This window comes from Podarcis pityusensis (genome assembly GCF_964106645.2).
Source record: "Podarcis pityusensis genome assembly, chromosome: 3".
NCBI lineage: Eukaryota > Metazoa > Chordata > Lepidosauria > Squamata > Lacertidae > Podarcis > Podarcis pityusensis.
The window spans coordinates 123,509,143-123,532,913 of NC_138026.1; the positions used below are offsets into that span (position 1 = coordinate 123,509,143).

At 55.5% G+C, this 23,771-nt stretch overlaps 1 protein-coding gene across 4 annotated transcripts; it reads right to left on the reverse strand.

The window, feature by feature from the left end:
• Window positions 1-1,269: 1,269 nt before the first annotated feature.
• NRBP1 (nuclear receptor binding protein 1) lies at window positions 1,270-22,998 on the reverse strand. Of its 4 annotated transcripts, XM_081001014.1 has the most exons (20): window positions 22,832-22,998; window positions 22,378-22,646; window positions 15,705-15,827; window positions 15,339-15,440; window positions 15,166-15,255; window positions 14,849-14,889; window positions 14,408-14,502; window positions 10,445-10,468; window positions 9,550-9,663; window positions 6,298-6,381; window positions 5,262-5,320; window positions 4,801-4,899; window positions 4,577-4,709; window positions 3,236-3,338; window positions 3,019-3,069; window positions 2,725-2,860; window positions 2,573-2,626; window positions 2,386-2,449; window positions 2,227-2,282; window positions 1,270-2,136 (listed from the first exon to the last, which is right to left on the reverse strand). In XM_081001014.1, the coding sequence occupies exons 2-20, from the start codon at window positions 22,621-22,623 to the stop codon at window positions 2,038-2,040; spliced, it is 1,773 nt and encodes a 590-aa protein (XP_080857140.1). In that variant the 5' UTR covers window positions 22,624-22,646; window positions 22,832-22,998; the 3' UTR covers window positions 1,270-2,037. The 4 variants fall into 4 exon arrangements, with proteins under 4 accessions (XP_080857140.1, XP_080857141.1, XP_080857142.1 ...); XM_081001015.1 differs by lacking the exon at window positions 10,445-10,468; XM_081001016.1 differs by lacking the exon at window positions 9,550-9,663.
• Between the last annotated feature and the right edge of the window lie 773 nt (window positions 22,999-23,771).

The following is a 23,771-nucleotide window of genomic DNA, read 5'->3' on the forward strand; positions in this document are numbered from 1 at the left end:
TAAATCTCTGGCATTGTTTTTTGGAAAAGACTGGAAGAAACGCAAAATGGAAACACAAATGGAAGAGTCAATACTAGATAAGGTGGAAAACATGGCAAATACAAAGTGGAAATTGAAGAGACAGAACTGGGTGCGGACCAATGGATATGCAATAATGTATAATGTATTAAATTATATTCACAGTGGAGAGATGCTTATATCTGCAGAGGGAAAGATTTATCATTATTTTATATAGAGTCATGGTTGGTGAAATTGTTGGACAAAGTTGATTAATGTTTGAGACAAACTCTTGCTGACATTTATCAATATCCTTAACTGGGAACCCCTTTTGGACTTTTTGTGTAAAAAGGAAAACACATCTGGGTTTGAAGACTGGAAAAATACTGGTTTATGGAAAGTAAAGTAGTTGGATGTTGTCATGAAATGAATGTTTTGAATTTTTTTTATGTAACAGACAGGAGAATCAGAAGCCCTTTTTCTTTTGTTTTATTCTTCCCCCCCTCTTCTTTTTTTCTTTCTCCCCCCTTTTTCCTGTTGTATCAAAAAAGCTTTAATAAAAAAAATGTATGCAGCATTACCTTTTTCTGGCTCCTACTGAGGGAACTCCTTGCCACCAGCCGTGTCAGTCACTGTGTGGAAGAAGCTCTCTAGCCAGCAACAGCCAAAAAGGCGAGTGGAAATGTCTGAAGCCAACCAGCTGCCTGGCCAGGTTTCCAGGCCTCCTCCTCTCTGGCTTTGTGGCCTTAGCCACAATGGGGGCTCAAAAAGTAGACATGCAGGACTCCAGCACCAGCAGCAGCAGCTCCTCCTCTACAGGTTTTTCTCTTCTCCACACAGCAGCACACTTGCTGCCCCCCCCCCTTGCTGCCAGGGCTACGAGGGGAGGATAGGATTTGACCCTCAGTGCAGAAGGGCTCATAGAGATGGAAGATCCTAAGGCTCATCTAGTCCAACCCCCTGCAATGCAGGAATCACAGCTGAAGAATCCCTGACAGATGACCATCTGACCTCCATTTAAAAACCGCAAGGGAAGAAGAGTCCACCAGGGAGAGCTCCTCCACTGCCTGTTGGGGTCCCCCCCCCCGCTCCTCCAGCCTTGCCCAGCCCAAGCACTTCTTTGAAGAGGCATGAGGCGCAAGCTGCTCCCTGCAGCTCTCTGTATTCAAAGGGGGCCTTGAAAGAAGAGCACCCCCTCTGCAGGCAGGAGCTGACTCCCCTTGGGCGGCTGGTCCCCTCCCCAAAGACCAGAGACAATGAGGACACTGTGGCTTATTTACAAAACAGTTTATTAAAAATAGGAACAGAAACAAACACTTGGAGCAGCCTCAGCTCTGGAGATGGGAATGGGTGCTCGTCGCTGAGCAACCGGCCCCAGCCCTGTTGGGGAGAGGGGGAGGGAGGGGAACCCAGCTCTTGGGGGGGTGTCTGGCCAGCTGCTGGCTGCCTCTTGCACCTGCGACATTCATGGCACTGTGCCCACCCGCCCACCCACTTTCTCCAGGGCTCAGGAGGAGGTGCCTCTGCTGCGCAACCCAGGGCAAGAAGGGCAGCCAAGCAAGGGGGAGAAAAGGAGCTGCCCAGAGGAGGGTGAGGCTGCCAGGGAAGGGGGTGACTGTGGGGCTGGAAAGCATGTGAGAGAGGGGGAGGGGCAGGGGGAGGAGCCACCCTCATTCTTCTTCCCCCCTCCCTCCCACCCCCTTAAATAACAAGACAGACATCTCTGTGCTGTGCAAAAAAAAAACCTCTGTACAATTCAAGCAAAACAAAACTCCATGCGTGAGCCGGGGGGAGAGGGAGGCCACTGGCCCCGGGGGGGAAATAATACTGACAAGGCACACAGCCCCCCTTCCCCGCCTTGCCCCCTCCCTCCTGCCCCCCGTCCCCATGGTGGCAGCGATTGTCTGCGGGGCTCCTGGCGGCTGCGGCACATGCAGGAGGCACAGCCAAGCTGGTTCCGTGCAGGCGGCAGCGGCCTGGCGGGGGGAGGGGGCCCTTTGCGGAGGCAGCGCCCGGGCACTGCTGGCATGGGGGCAGCCCTTAGGAGGAGACGGTGACGGCCGCCAGCGCTCCGTTCCGTGAGTAGAAGAACTTGCTGAAGGCCTCTTCAAGTAAACAGCTCAGCCGGCTCTGATCAGCCTGCAAGGGGCAGAGGGAAGGAGAGGCCAGTGAGAGCCCCACTCACGGGCTGAGCCCACCCACCCAGCCTGCCAGTGGGCAGGATCCTACCTCACTGATGAATCCCAGCTGGACCAGTTCGGCCGCCAGCTCCTGGATATTGTCACCTGGGAGAGGGGGAGAAGAAGAGGCAGCCAAAAGTCAGGAGGAGGAGGAGGGCTTCCCTTGCCCAGCAATGCCCAGCCAGGGGGGAGGGAGGGCGGGACTTACTGGGCAGCAGGTCACAGCTCAGGTGTCGGTTCAGCTTGTCTTCCAGCCTCAGCAGCAGTGTCAACTGGGCAGAGAGAAGCCAAAGTCAGTTCCTGGCCCCTGGGCTCTGGCACGCAGCCAACCCAAGCCCCTTCAAATAGGGCAGCATGGTGGAAGAGACACCCCCCCAGCCCAGGTTGGTACATACATGGTGCTTCACCCCTTCCTCGACTGACTCGATGTTGCATTGCATCAGGACCACCTGCGGGAGGCAAGGGGAGGCAGTGAGTGGGGTGGGAGGCCCTGGCTGTGCCTGCTGGCCAGGCTCCAGGACCTGAGTGGAGCAGGACAGCAACTCACCTTGCGGGTTTCCACTTCCGCAGGCTCTGGCGTGGGCGTCTTGACCGATGGGGGCGCAATGGGAGATGTCACCACCTCCTGCTGCGGCTGATGAGGGCGGGGCAGGCCGAAGGCCGTGAGGGGGTAGATGCCGTTCCTAGAGGGGGAGAGGGGTCAGGCTCTGTTCCCCAGGTGGGCAGCAAAGTTGCAGGCCTTCCACTTGGTGGAAGAGAAGGGAAGGAGGCAAGGGTCCAGGCGGGTCAGCCCAGGAGAGGCTCCCTGGCACACAAGAAGGTGGTGGAAGAAAATTCTCACCTCACATCCTCCAGAAACTTGTCTAGCTCCAGGGCTGGGGACTGGGAGAAGCTGTGCGGTGGGGAAAGCACAGAGTTAGATAAAGGGGGATCTCAATGCTGAATGCAAAATCTTTGCTGCCTGCTCCCCTCCCTGGCCTCCTTGGGGAGGGGCCAGAGGGACACCCACTGCTTGCCCTCCCCCTCCCCACATTCCCAGCCCCTCAGAGAAGCCTCACATCATGCGGACGCCCTCGCGGTCGGCATGGTTGATCTCTGCCAACACTGCACTCATGTCCAAGTTCTTGGTCATTTCTTCAAGGGCGTTCTCTGGGATCATGTCTGTCAGGAGGCAAATGAGTCTTTCAGGAATGTTGCAGGGGGTTGGGTGAGATGACCCTCAGGGTCCCTTCCCCATCTACAATTCAAACATCCCCTCACCCTCTGCAAGGAAGGCAAAGGACACTCCTTGCTTCCTATGAAGGGCGGGTGGTGGGTTAACAGAGGACAGGAAGCACAGATGGTTCTCGCAGTTGATGGAAGGCAGGAGAGGGGCTGTCCAAGGGTCTGTATGGGGGTCAATTCTATGACTTGGACTAGAAATGATCTGAGCCATCAAAAGTGGCCAAATTTGCAAATTATTCAGCACAAAGGAAGCTCAAGTGGTTTGCAAAGAGCCCCCAAAAGATCTCTCCAAACTGGTTGAAAGAAGTGCAGTGGAAGTCAGAATGAAGCAAGTGGCCTCTGGGGCAGAAACATCCACACTTCCCAGATGCCCCATGGGACCCGAACAGACGGGGTCTGGCCAATGGAAGAGGCCTTTGGGCTGCAGCGGAAAACACGCTCAGTGAGTGATGGCAGGAAGAAAAAGGCCATGCCTAGTGTGTTATAAGAGCAACTGGATTTTGAGGCATTTTCGTATTGCCAACATCCTAGCACCTGTCCATAAAGGCAGGAGAGGGGCGTGGAAAAAGCCAACCAAGATACTGGGAACCTTCTCTAAAAACGGAATGTGAAAATAATTGGGCCTTTTCAGTTTAGGGAAAATGAGGAGGAGGAGGAGCTCTAGGAAGAGAAGCAACCAGAGTGGGGTGAGGGACGAATGGATCCTAGGGGAAGTTATTTCCCCTGTGGCAACCCAAGCCCCTTTCTGAAACTGCAGGTTCTGCCAGAAAGTGGTCCAGGGACTTCCTGCCTTCAGAGTGTGGGGGGGGGGGGGTAGGGGCCGCCACCGCTCTCCAAGCAGAATGCGGCTCCACAAGATGTAAATCACAGCACCAACTGAGGGCCAGGCATGGAAGGAGGGGACCCATCCAGGGCCATCAGTCAGAGCAGCTCAAAGGGCCCTCGGGGCTGAGAAAGCCCCAGACCCCAGCAGCCTTCCACCCTGCCCCAAAGAGCTCTCCAGGAGGACTCTAGCCAGGAGCTGGGAAGGCACAGAGGGCCAAAGGTTCAAGGCCAGACCCAGCAAGGGCTGCTCTGCTCAGTGCCCTTTGCTGCTTCCGCTCTCTGCCTCCGGAGGAAGGGATTAGGCCTCCCCAGCCACTTCCCTGAGCCCCCCCCCCCCAGCCTCCACTCACGCTGATGGCCCACAATGCAGTGGGCTGCCAGGAGCTTCAGAGAGGGCACTTCAAAGAGGGCTTGGTGGAAGAGGAGCTCGCGGGCCGTGGGTCTCTTGCTGGGCTGCAGCTCCAGGCACTTTTGGATGAACTCCTGGAAGGAGGGAAAGGAAGGAGAAGACGTGAAGGCCGAGACTTGTGCCCGTCCCAGGAGGGAGGGAGGGAGGAGGGGAGGGGCGCCTCACCCGCTGCAAGGGATCCTCCAGCAACTGGATGGCATTGTTGATCGCTTCCTGGGGCACATAAGAGGATTCGCCATTGCCCTGGATCTCCAGCACCGCCATCTGCAGGGACAGCAGAAGCACAGCTCAGTGGGGGGCTGAGCCCCACAGTTGGCATGCTGCGATCCCGGAGGAACCAAAGGGCTCCACCAGCCGCCATCACACACAACGAGGGAGAGAAAGGGGACTGGCTCCCTCCTTTCCAAATGGGTCTCTCTCTCCATTGTTCCTGGAGTTTTCAGAAATCACAGAGACCAAATGACACCCCCTGCACGACACAAGGAGATGCACTGTGCACTCCTAACCCTGTCGAGATAAGACCAGGATGCCAAACAAGCCGCCCCTTCCCATAAAGATTTGAGGTTGGGGGGGGGGAAGCAGCTATGCCCCCCAACCCTCCCTCTTCACAGCTCTCCTTGCCTTACCTCCAGCGCACACATCCCGAAGGAGTAGATATCCACCGCGGTCGTCACATGTGCAACTTCTGGAACACAAAACCAGGAATCAGGACCCCCCTGGCTGGCTGGCAATGGCTATTCAGAGCCACTCAGTCATCGGGCTTGGGAAGTTGGGGGGGTGCCAGTTGTTATTGGCCCATAACCTGTTAAGACTTGGACCCACCATTTGTAGCTAATACTACGCCCCGCTTTGACCAGGGCAAACAGCAGAGTATGCACAGCTCCAGAATCCAGGAGAGTCTTCTAGCAGAGTATCAAGAGTTTTCCTGTTTTCCAGTAGCCAGCCTTTCCCAGAGCTCCCAGTTAAGAAACCTCCTTTCCCACTCAGTTCAGTTTAAAGTGCTTATTGTCTCATGGCACAAGACAAGCATAAGCACCTCAGCTACATGAACCTTTAAGAGAGGCTGGTACATGAGCTAACCTACTAGAACACCATTCTTCTGGTCTTAGAAGGAGACCTTGTGAAGATACAAGAGAAATCCGCTAGCACTTGACCCTGCTAGCTCACCTTGCTGTGCTGAACCACACAGCATGTAACCTGCAGCTTCTCCACCGACACCTCGCACTGAGCAAAAGCTCTCCTTGGGGAAGAGCTCACACTCCTGGCAACGCTCCTGAACGCAACCTCGGCTTTACAGCCGCCTCTGCCCATACACGTTCCTTAGAGCAGCGTTTCTCAACCGTGGGTCTCCAGCTGTTGTTGAACTACAACTCCCATTGTCCCTAGTTAGCAGGACCAGTGGTCAGGGATGATGGGAGCTGTAGTCCAACAACATGGCTGAGAAGCACTGCCTTGGAGAAAGGAAGGGTGGATGAGTCATGCTCCGGGCATTTCGCCTTGGACTGGTATCTAAGCCACCCAGTGTAGCTGGTGTGCGAACTCTGAACAGAAACCAAACATGGAGGGGGGGCCTCAAGACATGGAAAATTACACCAACCCTGATGAGCCACTTCAGCCCTCCCCCCCCCAAACAACAAACTGCTGCTCTCCTGCCTTTCTTACCGCCATACTCCGGGGCAAAGAAGTGCAGGTTCTTCTGCTCCTCACGACACGTCTTCACATGGTTGTTGATGGTGTCTGGGGCCACTGGAAGAGGGGGGGAAACAGCAAGGAATCAGGGGCTGAGCCTCCTCCTCCCTCCCAAATTGCTCTCATGGGGCGGGCAGAGGGCATTCAGGCACAGCTGCTGCCACCCCAGTCCAGTCCCAGTGCAAGACAAGGGCAGACGCAGCTCAGAAGCAAAGGGGGGAGGCAGGTCCACATGCTCCTCCAGATCTTCCATCTTTCCTGGGTGAGCTCCAAGCCCCAGCAGCCAAAGCAACCCCACCAGGGAAAGCAGATGAGCCCAATGGGAGCCGGGGGGAGGGGGCGTGGGCAAGGCAGCACTGCTGGAGGAAGAAGGCAGAGGAAGTCCTTTCTGCTTCTTCTGGGTCTCCACTGCAGAGAAGCGTCAGCTGGACCAGCACTAAGGCAGGCACAAGGGGCTGCAGAGTAAGGGGGGGGGGATCCTGAGCAGTAGCAGCAGCTGGTGTTCCACAGACACCCACACTGACCCACCCACAGACACCTGAATGACAGGGAAGGGTACAGACAAGACAGTCCTCACCTCTCTCTCTCTCTCTCTCTCTCACACACACACACTGGCCGGCTTCAGGCCTTTTCCTGAAAGCCCAGCAATGGAGAGGGGGATTCCCACTTGATCAGGTTTGCACCAGCCTCTGTCTCCCCACCAAAGAGGGCTGCCTCCCCTCCACTGCTGCCCCATCCATTCACTCAAGAGGCACCACCCAAGAGCAAAGATCCCAATGGCCCAGTCACCTTAGAAATGCCAAGGGGAGGGGGCAGTGGCCCTGGAGCCAAGAGTGCCACAGACCCAGGCCCCAAAGCAGGGATCGACACAGAGGGCGGGACTTGGTGGCCACCCTGAGGGTAGCAGCGATGAGCAGAAGATAGATGCTGGGGCAGAAGCCGCACCAAGCCGCCTCCTCCTCCTCCTTGGCCCCAAAGCCAGATGCAGTACCAGCCACTTTCTAACACAACTGCTGCTGCCTTAGAAGGGAAGATTATACCAGCTATGGCCTGCGGCAAAGCACCCCTAAAACCCAGCTTGTGACCTGGTAGGCTGCACATGAGAAGGACGCTCAGTTTTGGCCTGGAAAGGCAGAGAAAGACTTCATGACAGGAATGCTCAGTTCAGGCAAGCTGGAGCTCCATTAGCTGCTGCCACCACCTCCTTTGCTGCAAAGCTCTCCCGTCCTCCAAAAGTGCCCCAGACTCCCTTCTGGAAGCAGTAAGCCATCATAGGACCACCTCAACACAACTCAAATTACCAACCTAGTGGTTTCAATGGCCAGAGGCGCCTGCTAGAAGAGCCCCAAATTCTCTCTCTCACACACACACACACCCCGCAATTCAGATGTGGTTTTAAAGGTCATTTCCCAGACACTGAAGCCAAACACTTCCTGACTGGCACCCTTTAACGTTTTCTTTACGCTTGGATCACTGCCAGGAAGGCAGGATTCATGTTCTCTGCTTTCCATTTTCAAGACTGACTTGAGCTTAAAATGGTGCTTTTCACCCTAGCAGACAGAATGGACCTTCCCCTCTCAGCCACTGCCCCAGCCTCCCACATGATGGTTTTTTATATATAATTGTCTTTTACTTAAAACTTCGCTCCAAAGCTCCACAAAACCACTCCCCAGTCCTGCTGCTTCCCCTGTCCCCCCCCAAATCTCCCACTCCACTTCTGACCCATGGAACGATATCCTGGCCTCTCCTCCTTGGGTTTCCACCAGGTGTTAGAACTGTGGTGTCTGTAAGGGGTTTGGACTTCCTGGTTAGTTTTAATTCCAGCCTCTACACAGCAGGCCAGACATGTACACAAGGGTTTGGACCAGGGGTCTGCAAACTTTTTCAGCAGGGGGCTGGTCCACTGTCCCTCAGACCTTGTGGGGCTGGACTATATTTGGAGGAGGGGAATGAACGAATTCCTATGCCCCACAAATAACCCAGAGATGCATTTTAAATAAAAGGACACATTCTACTCATGTAAAAACACGCTGATTCCTGCACTGTCTGCGGGCTGGATTTAGAAGGCTATTGGGCCAGATCCGGCCCCTGGGCCTTAGTTTGCCTACCCATGGTTTGGACGCTCCCAGTTTCTCAACCAGAAAAAGCTCAGGCACACTTGTCCTGATCAGAATAAATGCAAGGTACCTATATTTTTAATTTCAGAAATATGCCACCAAATATAATTGTATGTGCTAATCCCATCTGTCTGCAGAGTTTCTGTACACAGCAAGCGTATTCTAGTCACAGAAAGGTGTTTTTATCCCTCATGCCAAAAATGGGAAACTTGCTCAAAGGCTTCCTTCTGCTGGGGGGGGGGGGGGGACATGCTTTTCAGGAACCAAGTCTGGCATTCAAGTTGCAGCACCTGCGGTTGAGGCTCTCAGGCAGGCAGGCAAACGAAGCAAGGCGGAGCTGCTGGCATCAGGCAAGAGAGACAAGGCCACGCGGCTCTCGACTCGGAAGAGGGCAGCTTCTGTCCTTCCTCTTGCGGAGAACGGCAGGGCCTTCAGCTTCCTGGAGTGCTGGGCTCACTTTTGCCCAGGCAAGCCTTTGCCAACACAGCTGGCAGCTATCTTCCTGCTGCCCACCGTCTTTGGGATCCAGCTCAAAGCACTTCACTTTCTTAAAGCAGTCAAATAAGCTTGGTTCCCTTCCCCGAAAGTGTTCTCTCTCTGTGGCAGATGAAGACCCAGCCCCCTACCACCACCTTGGCTCCTCCGGAAAGTGTCTTCTGGGGAAGGCTGGCCCACCAGGAACGGGGGGGGGGGGGGGGCGCAATGCATAGCAGGCACCCCCAGCCCCAAAGAGGTCCCTCCGGTGTAGCTGCTGTGTCTTTCCCAGACTTAGTGCTTCAAGTGTCCAAATCAAATGCACTGTCCAGTGGTACGCCCAGGAAGCAAGCGGGCTTGGTTTTGCAGACTTCCTTCTGCCTCTGGGCAGGGCAAGGCCTTTGACAGACCCTGGAATTTCATCCCCAGCCCATGAAAACCTCGCCAAGATACACAGCCACGCCCGAGACTCACTGAGCACACCACCCAAACTCACCCACCCCAGAGACTGGGGCCCTGAGAAAAGCTGAGCTCTGCTCCTGGCCCAGGCTCCCTTCCACAGAAGACATGCCACCTGCATGCAGCCCAAGCAGTGCCAGCGCCCTGGCCGCCGCCCTCCTCCTCCTCGCGTTACCTGCCGCCTCTGCGCCACGAGCGCCACCTCTCCTCTCGGCCCTGCTCTCGTCCAGCTTCCACCTGCTCCGCTCCACTGAGCTCGCCTGGACCAAGGTGCCCAAGGATTTCTTGCCTGCCCAAAGCGAAGGGCTCTTTCAGTCCTTGGCCATGCCGGGGGGGGGGGGAGGACACCCCAGGGCCCCCGTCTCACCGCCAGAACCTTCCGCCTGCAGGGCACAGCTCATCTTGCGCCAGGCATTGGCCTTCTCCGCCAGCCCTGTGTCTTCTCCTTGCTGGCAGTGGAAGCAAGAGACGGCCCTTCCCAAGGCAGACCTCCCTACCACTAAGGCAGGAGGCGCAGGCAGCTCCCCAAAGGCTCCCCGCAAAAGAGGGGGCGGCAGCAGAGCAGCTGCAGGGCCTGCGCACTTCCACGGCTCCGCCAGGGTCTCCCAAGCACCTCCAGGCCCCTGCGCAGGCGACACCAGGCACACAGCTCCCAAGAGTCAGGCTCCACCACAAACGTCCGACCCATTGCCAAGCAGCCGGCCGCAGGGAGCTGGAGGAGGAGGCAGCGAAGCCACAAGCAGACAGCAAGCAGGACACCCCCCCCGGGCCACGAGTGGAGGAGGAGGAGGCTGCAAGGGCGGCAGCAGCTTCTCCACAGGCACAAGCAGCCCAGCACACATGCAGGAGGCAGCCATGCAGCAGAAAGGCAGCCCCCCCACCCCCCCGAGGAGCCCCAACAGATGGCAGGACTGGGGTGGAGCTCCATAGAGCCCAGGTGCCAGCCTTCGCCGGGAGGAAAACGAGCGTCATATATGCCAATATACAAAGTGATGCTCTCATATCTATATCTCTATAGATAGATGCTCCAAAAGTCACAGTCACATCACAGAGCAGAGAGATTTGCTCACCATTAGCAAAAATCCTATGAAAGACTGTTGGCGAGAGAGAGAGAAAGAGGCAGCCCATAAAAGCAGGAAGTAAAACCAGACATGGTGGGTGCCGAGGGGTCAGCCCTTCACCTCAGCAGCCACAGCGCCCACGGCCACCACAACCGGGCAGGGAGAGGCGGTCCTTGCCTACCCAGCCACAGTGGAAGGCGATGGAGGGTGGGGGGCTCCTGGGGCAAGGCCCTTCCCTGCTCCTGCCAGGACCCAAGAAGCTGCCCCCAAAGCTGCCCACAGGCCACCCCCAGCAGGGCATCAGGAAAAGGCGCTGACCAGGCCAGCACGGCCAGGAGCTGCTTCTGGCTCAGCCAGCACTTGGGCCCAGGAGCAGACCAGAGACTCCCTGCCAAGGGAGTGGGGTGAGGAAGGGGCCCAGGCGCTGCTGGGGAAGGGGAGGGCTTCTCTTGAAGTCCCTCCCCAGAGCATGCGATTTAGTAGTACAGGATCCTTGCTGCCTTCCCATCTCCCTTGCCCCCAGGTCAGCTCCAAGCACCCCCCCCCAATTTCCAGTGGGTCATGGGGAAACAGAGGCCTGAAGTCCTCTCCCCAAGGCAGCTCCTCTTCCACAGCTGCCAGAGGAAGGGAGGCCATGAGTGCCTGGTGACCCCCAGCCAAGCCAAGCCCAGAGGCCTCTCCCGTCCAGGAGTCCAGCAGCCTCCCCTCTTTTCACTAGCCCCCCTGACCTCCCCCCCCCCAGCTTCAGGGCCTCCTCTGCACACCTCACAGGCAGCCTCAGGTGGGGCTGAGCAGTGGGAACCTCCTGGACAAAACTGCCAGCCACCGGGGCTGCAAGAAGCTCCCCCCACCCCTGAATCATCAATGGGGCTGGGAGTGGAGATGGAGGGAAGAGAAAGCAGGCAGGGAAAGAGGCAGAAAAGGGCTCTGGGTTTTTCCAAAGATTTTTTTGGCTTTGGGGGGTGGGAATCTTAACAGATTTTGGGGGGAGGCATGAAGGGAGAGAGAAATGTCTCTGAAGAAGGTGCATGCGGCAGACAGAGGGGGGATCCTAAGGTCAGGGTTCAGGTGCTGGGACCACGACCACAACCAAGCCTCCGTCCACTTGCTCCCAGACTTAGGGCAGGAGGTGGCAAAGCCAGGCAGAGCCTCCCAAGCAGCACTGCAGGCCCTGAAGCTCTTCCCAGCCCAAGGGAAGGGAAAATGGCGGGGCAAAGTACTGGCCCACCTCCCGATTTCCTCCCCAGCTTCAGCTGACCAAACCAAACCCATAAGACAACCACCCGTTCAATTCCCCACTAAGTACAAAAATGGCTCATCAAGAGGTTGTGGGAAAGTGGCAGCCAGGAAGCCAAAGGTGGCGAGTGGGAGGAGGGGGAAGCTCTCCCTCTGCCGTCTGTGCCCAGCCCAGCGTGCCAATGCCCAGGTGCAGGTGGGACCCAAAGGAGCCACCCAGTTCCGTGGGGACTGAAGCAAGACCTGCCCCAGTAGAGGATGGGGCAGGCGGAGGCCTCCGAGTTTGCTTCTGGGCCAGATCCACACAACAGGTGCCAGTCACACCACAGCCGCGCTTCCTTCTCTTCCCTCTTCTCAAATGAGCCTTGGAGGGGAGAGCCAAGGGCATTTGCTGGCCTCCCACACCAGCTACTAAGATCCCGACAGACAACGGCAGAGGAGGGCTCCAGCCCCTGCACCCATCCACCCAAAGGCGCTGCTGACAGGCGCAAATGGTGCCGTGGAGCTTTCCTAAATCACAGCACTGCTGCCCCTTGCCATATCCCGGGGAGCAAGAGAGTTTGAAAGAGCAGGTGCTTCACCCCCTTGACTCAGCTGCTTCAGGAACACCAGTGAGACGAGCTCCGCCAGAGATGTCAAGCGGAAGCGGCATTGGTCCCTGTGTGGAGGCAGGCTGGAAGCTTTGCCATGATCCGGAGCCACAGGGCAGGTGGCGGCCTGGTCCTCCTGCATCTTAGCCCAACTGCAGAGCCCCCTCTCTTGTGCCCGGGGGGGGGGGGATTCTGAGCATTGTGCAAGGTTGCCAGCCGCCACCGCCCTGGAGTTCCCCAATCCCGAGGGTGGCTCTTCCAGCCTGCGTGAGTTCCCTGTCCAAGCAGCTCAGGGGCCTCATCCATGCTCTCTTTCACCCACAAAGCATGCCAGGAAAGGCTCTTCTCTTGGAAGCAGTGAGGGTTTCTTCCACTAGAGATGGCCAGAAGATGTCACTGGCCCATAGCTCCTTACGGGTGGTCTTGTCTGGATGAAATATCGTAGACCCAAACTTGTACAAAGCAAAAAAGAGGATGGTACTATTGTGAGCTCTTTGCCCTGTGGTGGTCTTTGCAATTCTTGAAAACTTGAACACACATTATTTTCTTGAAGGGGGGGGGGGCTCTGCTCAAACTTGGCCAAGACTCCAGAAGGTTCTGAAGTCTGTTCTACGCTGGGGCAGAATCCTGAGACGAGTGGCTCCAAGCGATGGCCCTGCAGGCGCAGCAGCAGCAGCAGTAAAAGATCCAGCAGCAGGGAAGACTGGGCATCCCTTGGCACCTTGGCATCCCCACAAAACTCTCTGCCCACCACTCAGCCAAAGGCATCCCAAGCACAGAGCAAGCGGGCCGGTCAATCTTGCAGTTTGCGTCAGAAGAGTCTTTGTTCCACCAGGAGGGCTGGTCTTCCTCAGCCTTGGCAAAAGCATCACTGGAGGCAGGTCTCTGGGCCCTTCCCTGCCTCGCAACATATGGAACTCACTGTGACAAGGGGAGGACATGAGTCTAGGCGGAAGCCTCGCAGGGAAACCAGGGAGGCCACCTTTGTTTATTTTAGAAAGGTCTATGCTGCCCTTCAGCAAAAATTCCCAGGGCCGTTTACAGAAAAGGGTGATGCAAAACTCCATTGGAAAAAAACCCAGCCACCCTGAACTCCTTTGGGGGGGGGGGCAGGAAAAGGCAGTCACAGGGTGGTGGTGGTGGGACAGGCCCTTCGAAGTCCAGAAGAGAATCTCCACCCTCAGAGGCAGTTTACCAGACAAGGCCTCTGCACTCAGCCGGGTGACATTTTGGCTGCCCCTGAACTGCAGGCACCTTAGAAGGGCTTTGTTCTCAAAGGAGTTTTAGGACTTGAAACCACAGAGGCCAGCAGTCCATTGCCATGCACCACACACACACACACACACACACACTGCCCCCCAACACTTGCATCCCTTGGCAGCTCTACACTGTGATGAGTTTCCTACCAATTTAACCGCCACAGGTCTCTCCTAGTGCCCAGGAAACTGCAGTCGCCAGCCAAGTCCCAGCCCTTGTCTTCTGCCAGGAAAGTCAACCTAACTGCCCTTGGCAAGAAGAGGGTTCTGGCTAGTCTGTCCCAGGAGCTCTCAAGAGAATCCAGAAATTTCCCAGAAGTGGGAGAGCCCCAGAAAAAGCCCAAGGGGAACTCTCCCATTTCCTCCTCAGAGCTCTTGGGGGCTGGGGATATCCAAAAGGCAGCTCAGCAAAGCACTCCAGCTGCCCTTCCCTTTCCTCCAAGCGCCCGGCTGGCTGCCTGTCCAAGCGCCCGGCTGGCAGGGAAGCAGCAAAAAGAGGAAGGAGGGTTTCTCCCCAAGGGACCAAAGGCCACCTGGAAGCAGTTTCCTGCCCCATGCCCTGGAGTGACGCAGGCACCCATGGTCTGGGCAGCCTGTCCAGGCACAGAGCGTGGGGTGGGAGGAAGCTGGGGGGTGGGAAGCCTGAGAAGGTGGTGGCAGCAGCGGCAGCAGTAGCTGCTCAGGGCCACACATATCCAGGTGGCAGAGTTCTCCAGGAGGTTTCCAGAAGTCAGCAATGAAGGCTACAGAGAGAGGCAGCAGCTGAGGCTCAGAATCCCAGGTGAGCAGGGCAGCAGGAGCCCACCAAGCCCCTGGGCCTTCTGGGGAGCTCCTTCCCTTCCCAGTGACTCTTTACATCACTGGCTTGCGGCTCCGGAGGAGAGGCTTACCTGACCCGATCTTGATCAGCCCATTGTGCTGGATGAAGATGGTGTCACAAGTCAAGTTTCCGTGAATGATGGGAGGATCGCAGGAGTGAAGGTAACTGGAATGGCAACACAAGGAATGGTGGGCCCAAGAGGCTGGCACCAGCACTCACCGCCCCCAACAAAAGGCCACTTTCACAGGGGCAAAACCAAGGCCTTGTGCCTGAGGCTGCCAGGGACTCCCCAAGAGAGCAACAGCCATCACTCTCTTACCTTCAGTCAGCTTGAGAAGGAGGGGAGGCAGGCAGGCAGGCAGGCAGGCAGGCTGGCAAAGCGGCAAGCCAAGTCCTGCCACAACTGCTAGAGGGAGCCAGAAGCAACCGCTCTCCACCCTGGCCTCGGAAGAACCAAAGGGGGCATGAGCAGCCAGGCTCCCAAAGCCTTTGAGGGAATCAAAGCATGTACCTGAGAGCAGACAGGATCTGGGTGCACCAGCGCTTCCAGGCCTAAAGACAGATAAAAGGAAGAGGCTCTAAGCAACACCCACAACAGGTAGCTTGACTGCAACAGGCAAATACTTTCCTTATTTCCTTGCTTCCTTCCATGCCACTCAGAAGGAACAGGCCAGACACTTCCTGGTTCCTCCCCAGCCTCCTGTCCTTCTGGGGCTCTGGGTTGGCCAAAGGAAGCTGCTTCTCTGTGCTCAAAGGCAGGACGGCCCCAGCAGGAGGCCTGGGACCCAGGAGCAGAGGGAGGAGGGAGGAGAAAGAAGTGAGGGTCACCTTTTCATTCATGGTCTTGTGGTTCTTCTTCGTCTTCTTCAGAAACTGCTTCAGGCTGCCAGAGGACATGTACTCAGTGATGAAGATCACCTGGAAAGGAGAAGGACGTCACCAACTGCTGCTGCTTCTCCACAAGCCCATCAGGAAGACGTTGGGGGGGGCACCCCACTTACCCTGGCCTTGTTCTCCTTCACATCTGCCCAGTACTTGTGGAACTTCACAATGTTCAGGTGTTCTAGCTGGATCAGGTTGTCAAAGACAGCTTTGACCTTCTCCTGCAGGGACAAAGCAGAGGAATGCCAGACCCCAGGAAGATGAGAGCCTTTGGCTTACCCCAGCCTCACAGCCGTGGAGAGACGGATGCAGCGCTGGGAGAGAACCTCCAAGGGCTGGCCAGGCAGCAGCCAGCCCCCCCCCCCCGGGAGGCTAGCCAGTCTTCCCACAGGGTTCTGCACTGCTGGGATTTATGCCACTACCTCCCAGGATCCTGAGCATGATGCCCACCTACTCCCCATCCTTCCCATCCCAGGCTCACCAACCTCCTGAAGCTTAAAATTCTTGCGCTCCGAGAACTGGACCTCATTCCAAACCACTTCCACCCCTTCTTCTGTGTCCATTGCCAGGTAAGCACTGTCAATCCCAGGAACATTGCGCTGATTCACCTGCATGAAGAGGGGCAAAAATAAAAGCAGTGATTCAGGGAGCTGTGGAGACGAGGTGCTGGTGCCTGCAGAGACCCCCACGCCTGAGACGGGAAACTCCTGAGGACAGGAGCAGCCCAGAAAGATTTGCTCCAAGACCTCTTCCTGGCAAGTCAGTCTTGCTGCTCTGAAAATCACAGCAGAGATTCATGTCACAAAGAGTCAAAAAGCTCTCGTGCCCTAAATGACGGTGGCTGAGAAAGTCAGTCCTGGAATCCACTGGAGGGGGGTGGAAGCCTCGGCTTTATCCTGAGTGATACCCAGGATCTGGGGCAATATCTCGATCTCATGGACATTTATCAATTTCAAGACATGACTAGAAGGTTGCCAAGTCAGCACAAGACAGTTTTAAAGGGGGAAACCTAAAAATGTGGGGGTCAATTAAGAACTGAGACGATGAAGTTTCCCCAAGGTGCTCAGTGGCTATTTAACACCATGATGACAGAAGCTCAGCTAGAATGTAGACCACTGATTAGGAAATGCCCCCCCCCAGTCCAGCAGAGAGATGTAATGGCAGAGGGTGCCTTCATTCAGAGAACAGAAATCTTGCCCAAAGCAGAATAGAAAGGAGTAAGGACTCTGGAAAATAAGAAAGTGAATGGCATAATGCTAAAGGGGGTTCCTGCATTGCAAGGGGTTGGACTAGACGACCCTTGGGATCCCCTCCAACGCTACAGTTCTATGATTCAACGAAAACCATGGTTGACTAAATATCCAAACCAAGATAATCAAGGGTCTGGAAACAAAGCCTTCTGAGGAATGGTTGAGGGAACTGGGTATGTTTACCTTGGAAAAGAGGAGACTGAGAGGAGAGACGAAAGCCATACTCAACTATCTGAAGGGCTGCCACATGGAAGAGGGAAGGAGCTTCTTTTCTCCTGCTCTGGAGGGAAGGACTTGAACCAGTGGAGTCAAGTTTCAAGAAAGGAGATGCCAACTAAACACCAGGAAGAGCTTTCTGACAGGAGAGATGGGTCTTGTGCTCAGGCCCTGCTTGCAGGGTTCCCATAGGAGGGGGTTGTTCTTTTATTTTATTTTTATTACTTTATTTAATTTAATTTAATTATTTATATGCCACTCATCTGACTGGGTTGTCCTAGCCACTCTGGCTAGTAAAAGCTTCCCTGACATCCTATTCCATATCAAAGATCTATGTTCCGACACTAGGGTACAGGAAAAGACTTTTGGTACTCTTCACAATATGCTTGGAATTTCACCACCATGAGCAATTATGGGTCATTTATGGAGACTGCCTCCCTCATCACCGACTCTCTGGAGGAAATTAAAAACATTCCTGCTTCCCCAAGCATTTGATGGCTGAAATGCTGTTCCTGAAATCCCTGTGGGGGGGGGGGAATGCTTTTAATTGTTTTAAATTAAATTAAATTAAATGATATTGCTATTGATGTGTTTGTCACCCTGGGCACCTTTGAGAGAAAGAGTGGGATGTAAGTTGAATTGATGCCGATGCTGATGATAAAATAATGGCAAAAACCTGGAAAATTCAGAATAATTTTAAACAGTACTGAGCCCAATGCAGATCCTTGGGGACCACAAAGCCTGCAATGCCTCAATTACCCATAACTCTGATAACAACCCCCTCCCATGGGTCCCCAGTTGTGATGGCATGATGCCTGAGGTTTTGTCTCCCTGCAACACTTTAAAAAAAACTACCAAGTTACGATACTACGATAACAAAAAGTTTGTGGGCACTTGTTCCCCCAGAGGGTTGGGCCAATATGGCCCTCCAGCCAAAAAAGGTTGATCTACACATTTGAAGAGAAACAAATCAAGAAGACTGGAAGGCAAGACTTTGTGGAAGTCATTCCTCTTGTTCTTCTGGCCTGAACAATTCACACTGCAAGAATTTCCCCCAGCTATACTAGGACAGATGTTCGGCTGAAAGGTCTACAATGCCCATAGATCCCTTGAAAAATGGGCTTCCCTCTGCTGGGCCTGCCCCCTGCCACTTCTGATGAGCCTGCCTGCCTTCTCCCCTGGCCCTGTGGCATGGGAGAAACCAGCAAAAGCAGCAATGCCAGGAGCAAGAGGCCCCAGGCCACCATGCTGGTCCCTTCCCCAAGCAGAGGAGAGGCAAGGGAGCGAGAATGGGCCAGGATTCCTCCTCCTCTTGCCCCCCTCCTCTGCAGAAGGCAGAACTGCCTCTGGCTGCCAGGGGGTGGGGGGCACCCCAAGGCTTGGCTGGACCCACACCTGGAACAAGCTGGGCCTGGCTGGTGGTTTGCCTAATACTACTTTTTCTATAGCCAGTGTGCAGAAAGGCACCTGCCCCTCTTGCTGCCTCCGCAGCCTGGAGCCTTGCGCAGAGACCGTTTCCCTGGGTGGGCTTTCCCCATCCATCACCAGAGTGACGCAGTGGCAGGAGAGACACCTCCTTCCTGATGTTGCAGAAGAGGGCAGGAATCTTTCCTCTGGTCCTACCATTCAGGAGGCCCATGTTGCCTCCTTTTCAGGCCTGCTTCCCTTGCCCCTGCCCAGCCAGCCAGCCAGCCTGGCTTCCTCCCTGCCCCAGCTTGCAACAGAAATGACGCAGCAGCCTGCCTTGCATCAGGGCCACATTCCTCCCCAGGGCCCAGCCCTCTTCTGGGGCACAGCCACTTCCTGGAGTCCTCACCAGGTCAAGCCACAGTGAGTCAGCCAAAGTGAGTTGACACAGAATACGAAAGGGCCTTACCATCTGCCCGGAGATGTCTAGCAACATCGACCCCCCCAGCCCAGCCAAGGAGGGAGGGGCAAAGGAACAATGAATGAGAACAGCTGCAAGAAGAGGGAGGGCCAAACTGCAGCCAAGCAAAAAAGGCCCCCAGACTCAGGGCTGCTGGCAGGCAGATCTATTTGGGGAAAGGGAGGGGAGGAGCTCCCAGGCCGCTTTGCACCCCAAAAAGGCTCATCAGACAAAGCTTCCAGGAGAGTCTGCCCAGAATTCCTTTCCACCTTGTTCTCCCTCCAAGGTGCCTCTTCTCCTGACACACACACTTCCCCCACCCAAGGCCAATCTCAAAGTCAGGCCCCCACCCAGAGGCACAGCCCCTTGAAAGCCAAACAAGGCCTCTTGTGTTGGTCTCAGCCTCTCAAACTGCTCGCCCTGCTCTTCGCTTCCAGCTTCGGGACCAACTCTGACAGAGGCCAAAGAGGAGTCAGGCCAGGCTAGCGATGACCAGTCTTTCTGGAGATGCCCCTGGTCACATTTTAGCGTAAAAGGCATGGCCATTTTGAACTGCTCCCGGGGAGGGGAGCCTTTTCCATCAAAGGCTCCAGACCACAAGAGAGCCAGGATAGCCCCAGGAATGCCCTGTGCAAAACAGGCATGTCAGCTGCCCCCCAAGACCAGCAGTCAGTCAGCCTTGGCTGGTCAAACCAGTCACCATCCTGCCACTCTCAGCCTCAGCCAGCCGGCACAAAAAGGTGAACTATGTGCTCAACCTCCTCCCAAGCCCCCCCCCCCCATTCAGCCTGTGGGTGAGCAACAAGTCCCTTCCAAGCAAGGAACATCTTCTGGCACCCAGGTGCCTGGGGAGAGGACCTTCTCCTGGAACATGAGCCAAGGAAGCAGGAGGCAGCCGTAGCTTTCAAGCCTTTCAATTCCTGAAAGGGCATGGAAGCTGAGTGTGGAACCACATCCTGAAACTGCAAAGCACCTTTGCACCCACATGCCAGGGCTCCCAAAGCTTCTAGATGCAGCTGGTGCCATTTCTACCAATGCCTACTAAAGCCATCACCCAAACAGGAGTTTCCGGTATGTTCCAGCATTGCTCTGGTTAGGGAAAGGACAGCTCATACAGGCAACCTATGGAAATAGGATAAAGTCCCTCAAGACAACAGTGCCATGTTCCTTGAAGAGAGAAGTACTGGGTGGGTGGCTGGAATTAAATGCACACACACTGAGCACCACCTGGCCATACCCAGCTTCAGGGGAAGAGAGAAAAGAGCTTTGTGTAAGGTAAAGATAAAGGACCCCTGGACGGTTAAGTCTAGCCAAAGGCGACCATGGAGTGCGGCACTCGTCTCTGCTTTCAGGCCGAGGGAGCTGGCCTTTGTCCACAGACAGCTTTCCGGGTCTTGTGGCCAGCAGGACCAAACCGCTTCTGGTGCAATGGGACACCGTGATGGAAACCAGAGCACACAGAAACGCCGTTTACCTTCCCACTACAGCCGTACCTATTTATTTATTTACTCGCATGGTGTGCCTTTGAACCACTAGGTTGGCAGGAGCTGGGACAAAGAGACAGGAGCTCACCCTGTCGCACGGATTCCAACCCCAAGAGGCTCAGTGGTTTAGACCACAGCTGTGTACAAGGCTGTCTTAGAACATTGCTCAGGAAGTTGAGGGACTGCAGAATATAGCATCAGAATTGTTAAACGGGATGATGGATGGAGAATATCACCAGGAGCTACATGCATACAAATCCTGGGTCTAATCTGAGCACATTTGAAGGTGTTGCTTTTAGCTTATAAATGTTCTAAACAGTTTTGAACCATGACACCTACAGCAGGGCTGGGGAACCCGTGGCCTTCCAGGTGTTGTGGGATGGATGGCAGGAGGTGAGAGTTCCACAGTACCTGGAGAGCAACTCCCCGTCCCCTAACCTGGCTGGCTGGTGCTAAGGGGAGTTGTAGCCCCTAATCTTTCCTACATAAACCTGCCTGACCAGTAAGCTGAGCCTCAGAGCCACCACTTCTCTCGGAATTCTTTTCCCCAGAAAGGATTGTCTGCGGTAGTCTTTATTCTCGCTTTGGCGCCAGGTGAAAACTTGGATTGGCCCAGACCTTGAAATTCTGTTTATTTTAAGCTCTAGCTTGAGTTTCAGCTGGCCAGATCGGCAGCTGCTAATTTTTATTGAACTCTTTTATTCATAAGCAACTCTGATCTAGATCTGCACATAATGCTGAGATCAGAATTCAGTTTCTAATACCAAATACTGAATGCTTCCTTATGCGCTTACATTCATAATCTTACGTAAGATTTACTTGTCGTGTCAGTTGCCCATCTCTACTGTAGTTATATCCCACCTGGGGGGAAAGCCCACAGCCACCTTGAAAGAAAGCAGGAGAATGCTGAACTGGGTATAAAATAAAGGATGATGCATCAATAGAGAACAGAGGCTGAAATAGAAGACACTCATCTCTAGAGACCCTTCGTCTGCAAACAGCCTGACACGCCCTCCCCAAGAAGCAGCACAAACATGAAGCAGGCAAGGAACCTTTGACAAAATACTCATAAAATTCCAATATTTTGTCGCTTGCTGAAAATATTGATTTGGTAGTTATAATTTTTATGGTGTTTTAATTATTTCATCCTACACTGCTATGATATGATTATGAACTGGTTTATAAATATTCTTACAAATCAACCAATATAATCAGAGTTGGAATGGACCCTGAAGGCCATCTTGCGCAACCCCCTGCTCACTGCATCCCTGATGGATGGTGGTCCAGATGCCTCCAGCCCCCCCCCCCCCGGCACCTCTGTTCCACTGCCAAGCAGCTCCTCCACTTGGGAACTTTTCTACTAATGTTGAACTGAAATCTGTTTCCCTCCTGCAATTCCCATGCATTGCTTCTTGTCCTGCCCTCCAGAGCAACAGAGCAGGCTTCTGATGCAGCTCTTTCCACTAGTCACCCACTACATTCTACCTCCACCCCTCAGGTCCTGCTTGTGGGCTTCCCACTGGGGCATCTGGTTGGCCCTTGGGGGACAGGATGCTGGACTGGATGAGCCGTTGGTTTGTTCCAGTTCCTTTTATGACGATCAGTTAAGACACCTAGATCCTCTCTATGTTCAACAGTAAATTTCATAAATCACTCAGAAGCCATCCAGGCATTAAATGTTATATAAATCAACAATAATATCATCCTTTCTTTGTGCTACAAACACAGATGCCTGACTTAGAGAATCAAAGAGCAGAGTCCTACCTTGCAAGAAACTGCTCTGCACCCCTGCAAGTCCACAGCTACTGAAAACTTGGGAAGCAAGGAGGCCCAGGGGCAAAGAACAATAGAATTGTGGAGTTGGAAGGGACCCTGAGGGTCATCTAGTCCAACCCCCTACAACGCAGGAATCTCAACTAAAACACCCCTGACAGGTGGCCATCCGAGCTCTGCTTAAACACCTCCCAGGAAGGAGGGTCCACCGCCTCTCTCTCTCCCAAAGAGGGAAGGGTCCACTGCACTGTCCAACAGCAGCGCCCGGGGAAAAGCCGCGGCTGAGCAGCAACATGCGATGCTGGGCAAGGAGCAGCTCTCCAGCTCAGCTCCCGCATCTCCACGGAGGCCGGGGAAAGATCCCTGTCCTTGACGCTTCCGGGCGCCCAACTGGACAGCAGCCCTGGCAGGCCCGACGGCTGGGCCTCCCGGCTTCCCGTTTCTGCGGCTCCCTGAAGCCGACGGGGCCACCGCAGCAGCCTCGGTGGGCTGCCCGGGGGCCGCTTCTTCCTCCCGGGCCTTTCCGGGCCCTCCCCGCTCCCGGGGAGAAGATCCGCGCCGCTCTCACCTCCTCGCGGCGCTTCTGCCACCTCCCGCACGGCGACTCCTCCAGGATCTCCGACTCGTCCTCGCTCTCCTCCTCCTCCTCCTCCTCCTGCGCCGCCGCCGCCGCCGAGGCCGCCAGCGGAGGGGACAGCGAGGTCATCCCGGGCCCCGCCGCCTCGGCCTTCGGGTCGGAGCCGCCGCCGCCGCCGCCGCCGCCGCCTGCTCCTCCGCTGTTGGGTCCGGCCTGCTTGGCTTCGCCTTCGGACATCGCCGGGAACCGAGAGGCGCGACCTGCACCGGAGGGGGCGGGAGGGAAGTGAGGCGCCGCTCGGGAGCCGGAGGGGCGGGGCGGGGCCGGGGCGGGGCGGGGCCTCGGCGGCCCCTCGGCAACCGGGAGGGGCGGAGTGGGGCGGCCCCCCCCTCCCGGGCCTGACGGCGGCGACCCCGCCCCCTCCGCCCCTCCGCGGCCCACTCACCGGGCGCGGGCCGGTCTCCAGCTCGCGAGGGCCAACGGGCAGCAGACGGAGCCGCGCGCCGCCTCACGCGCTGCGGAGGGAGCGACGCCAGCCGAGGCGGGCCGGGACCCGACGTCGACCAATGAACGGGCGGGCCGGGCCGCGGAGCGCCTTCGGATTGGCCGCCTCTCGGCCTGCGACCTGTCCGTCTGACGGGACGTCGACGCTGACGGGGAGGGCGGGTCCTCGGCGGGCCGCGGAGCGGAGTGCGCGTGCGCTCGCAGGAGAGGGCGGGGCAGGGAGCTCGCCGGCCGAGCGGCGGCGCGCGTGCGCAGTGCGGACTCCCCGGGAAGAGCGTCCGGCCCGTCGGCTTCCACGGAGGCGCCCGCGGGCCGCTTAGGGCGGGGCGGGATGAGGCCTCTCACCTGTCCATCCCACTGCGGAAACGGGCTTGGAGGGCTCCTGTTGAGCTGGAGCGGCGCAGGAAAGGCTTTCCTAGGCGAGGATCCCGCGACTCAAGCAAATAATAATAATAATAATAATAATAATATAAAAAAATTATATATTGCCCTATACCCACGGGTCTCAGGGTGCTTTATCTATTTTTAGGATCTGTGGGATTAGCAGAAACGACTCAGCCAGGCTATTGGGAAAGGTTTTATCAAGAACATCTTGCTCTCCATACTATTTCAGCTCAGGTTTTACTGGTAAAAGTGATATTTCATCAATAAATTGATGGATCCCTTGATAAAACGGAGCTAAGTGAAAGCATCTGCTATAAATAGGCACATCTGACTACTTTGTTACCATTTTAACTGAGATGTTGCCATGGTCATTTGCAGAAGGGCTCCTACTACGTTACTATCCCTGTGCATTGATAGTGATATGTCATTATATTTCCATAAGAGTTGGAATCAAATGAAAAATCCATGGCAGATGACCACCCAACCTCTACTTAAAA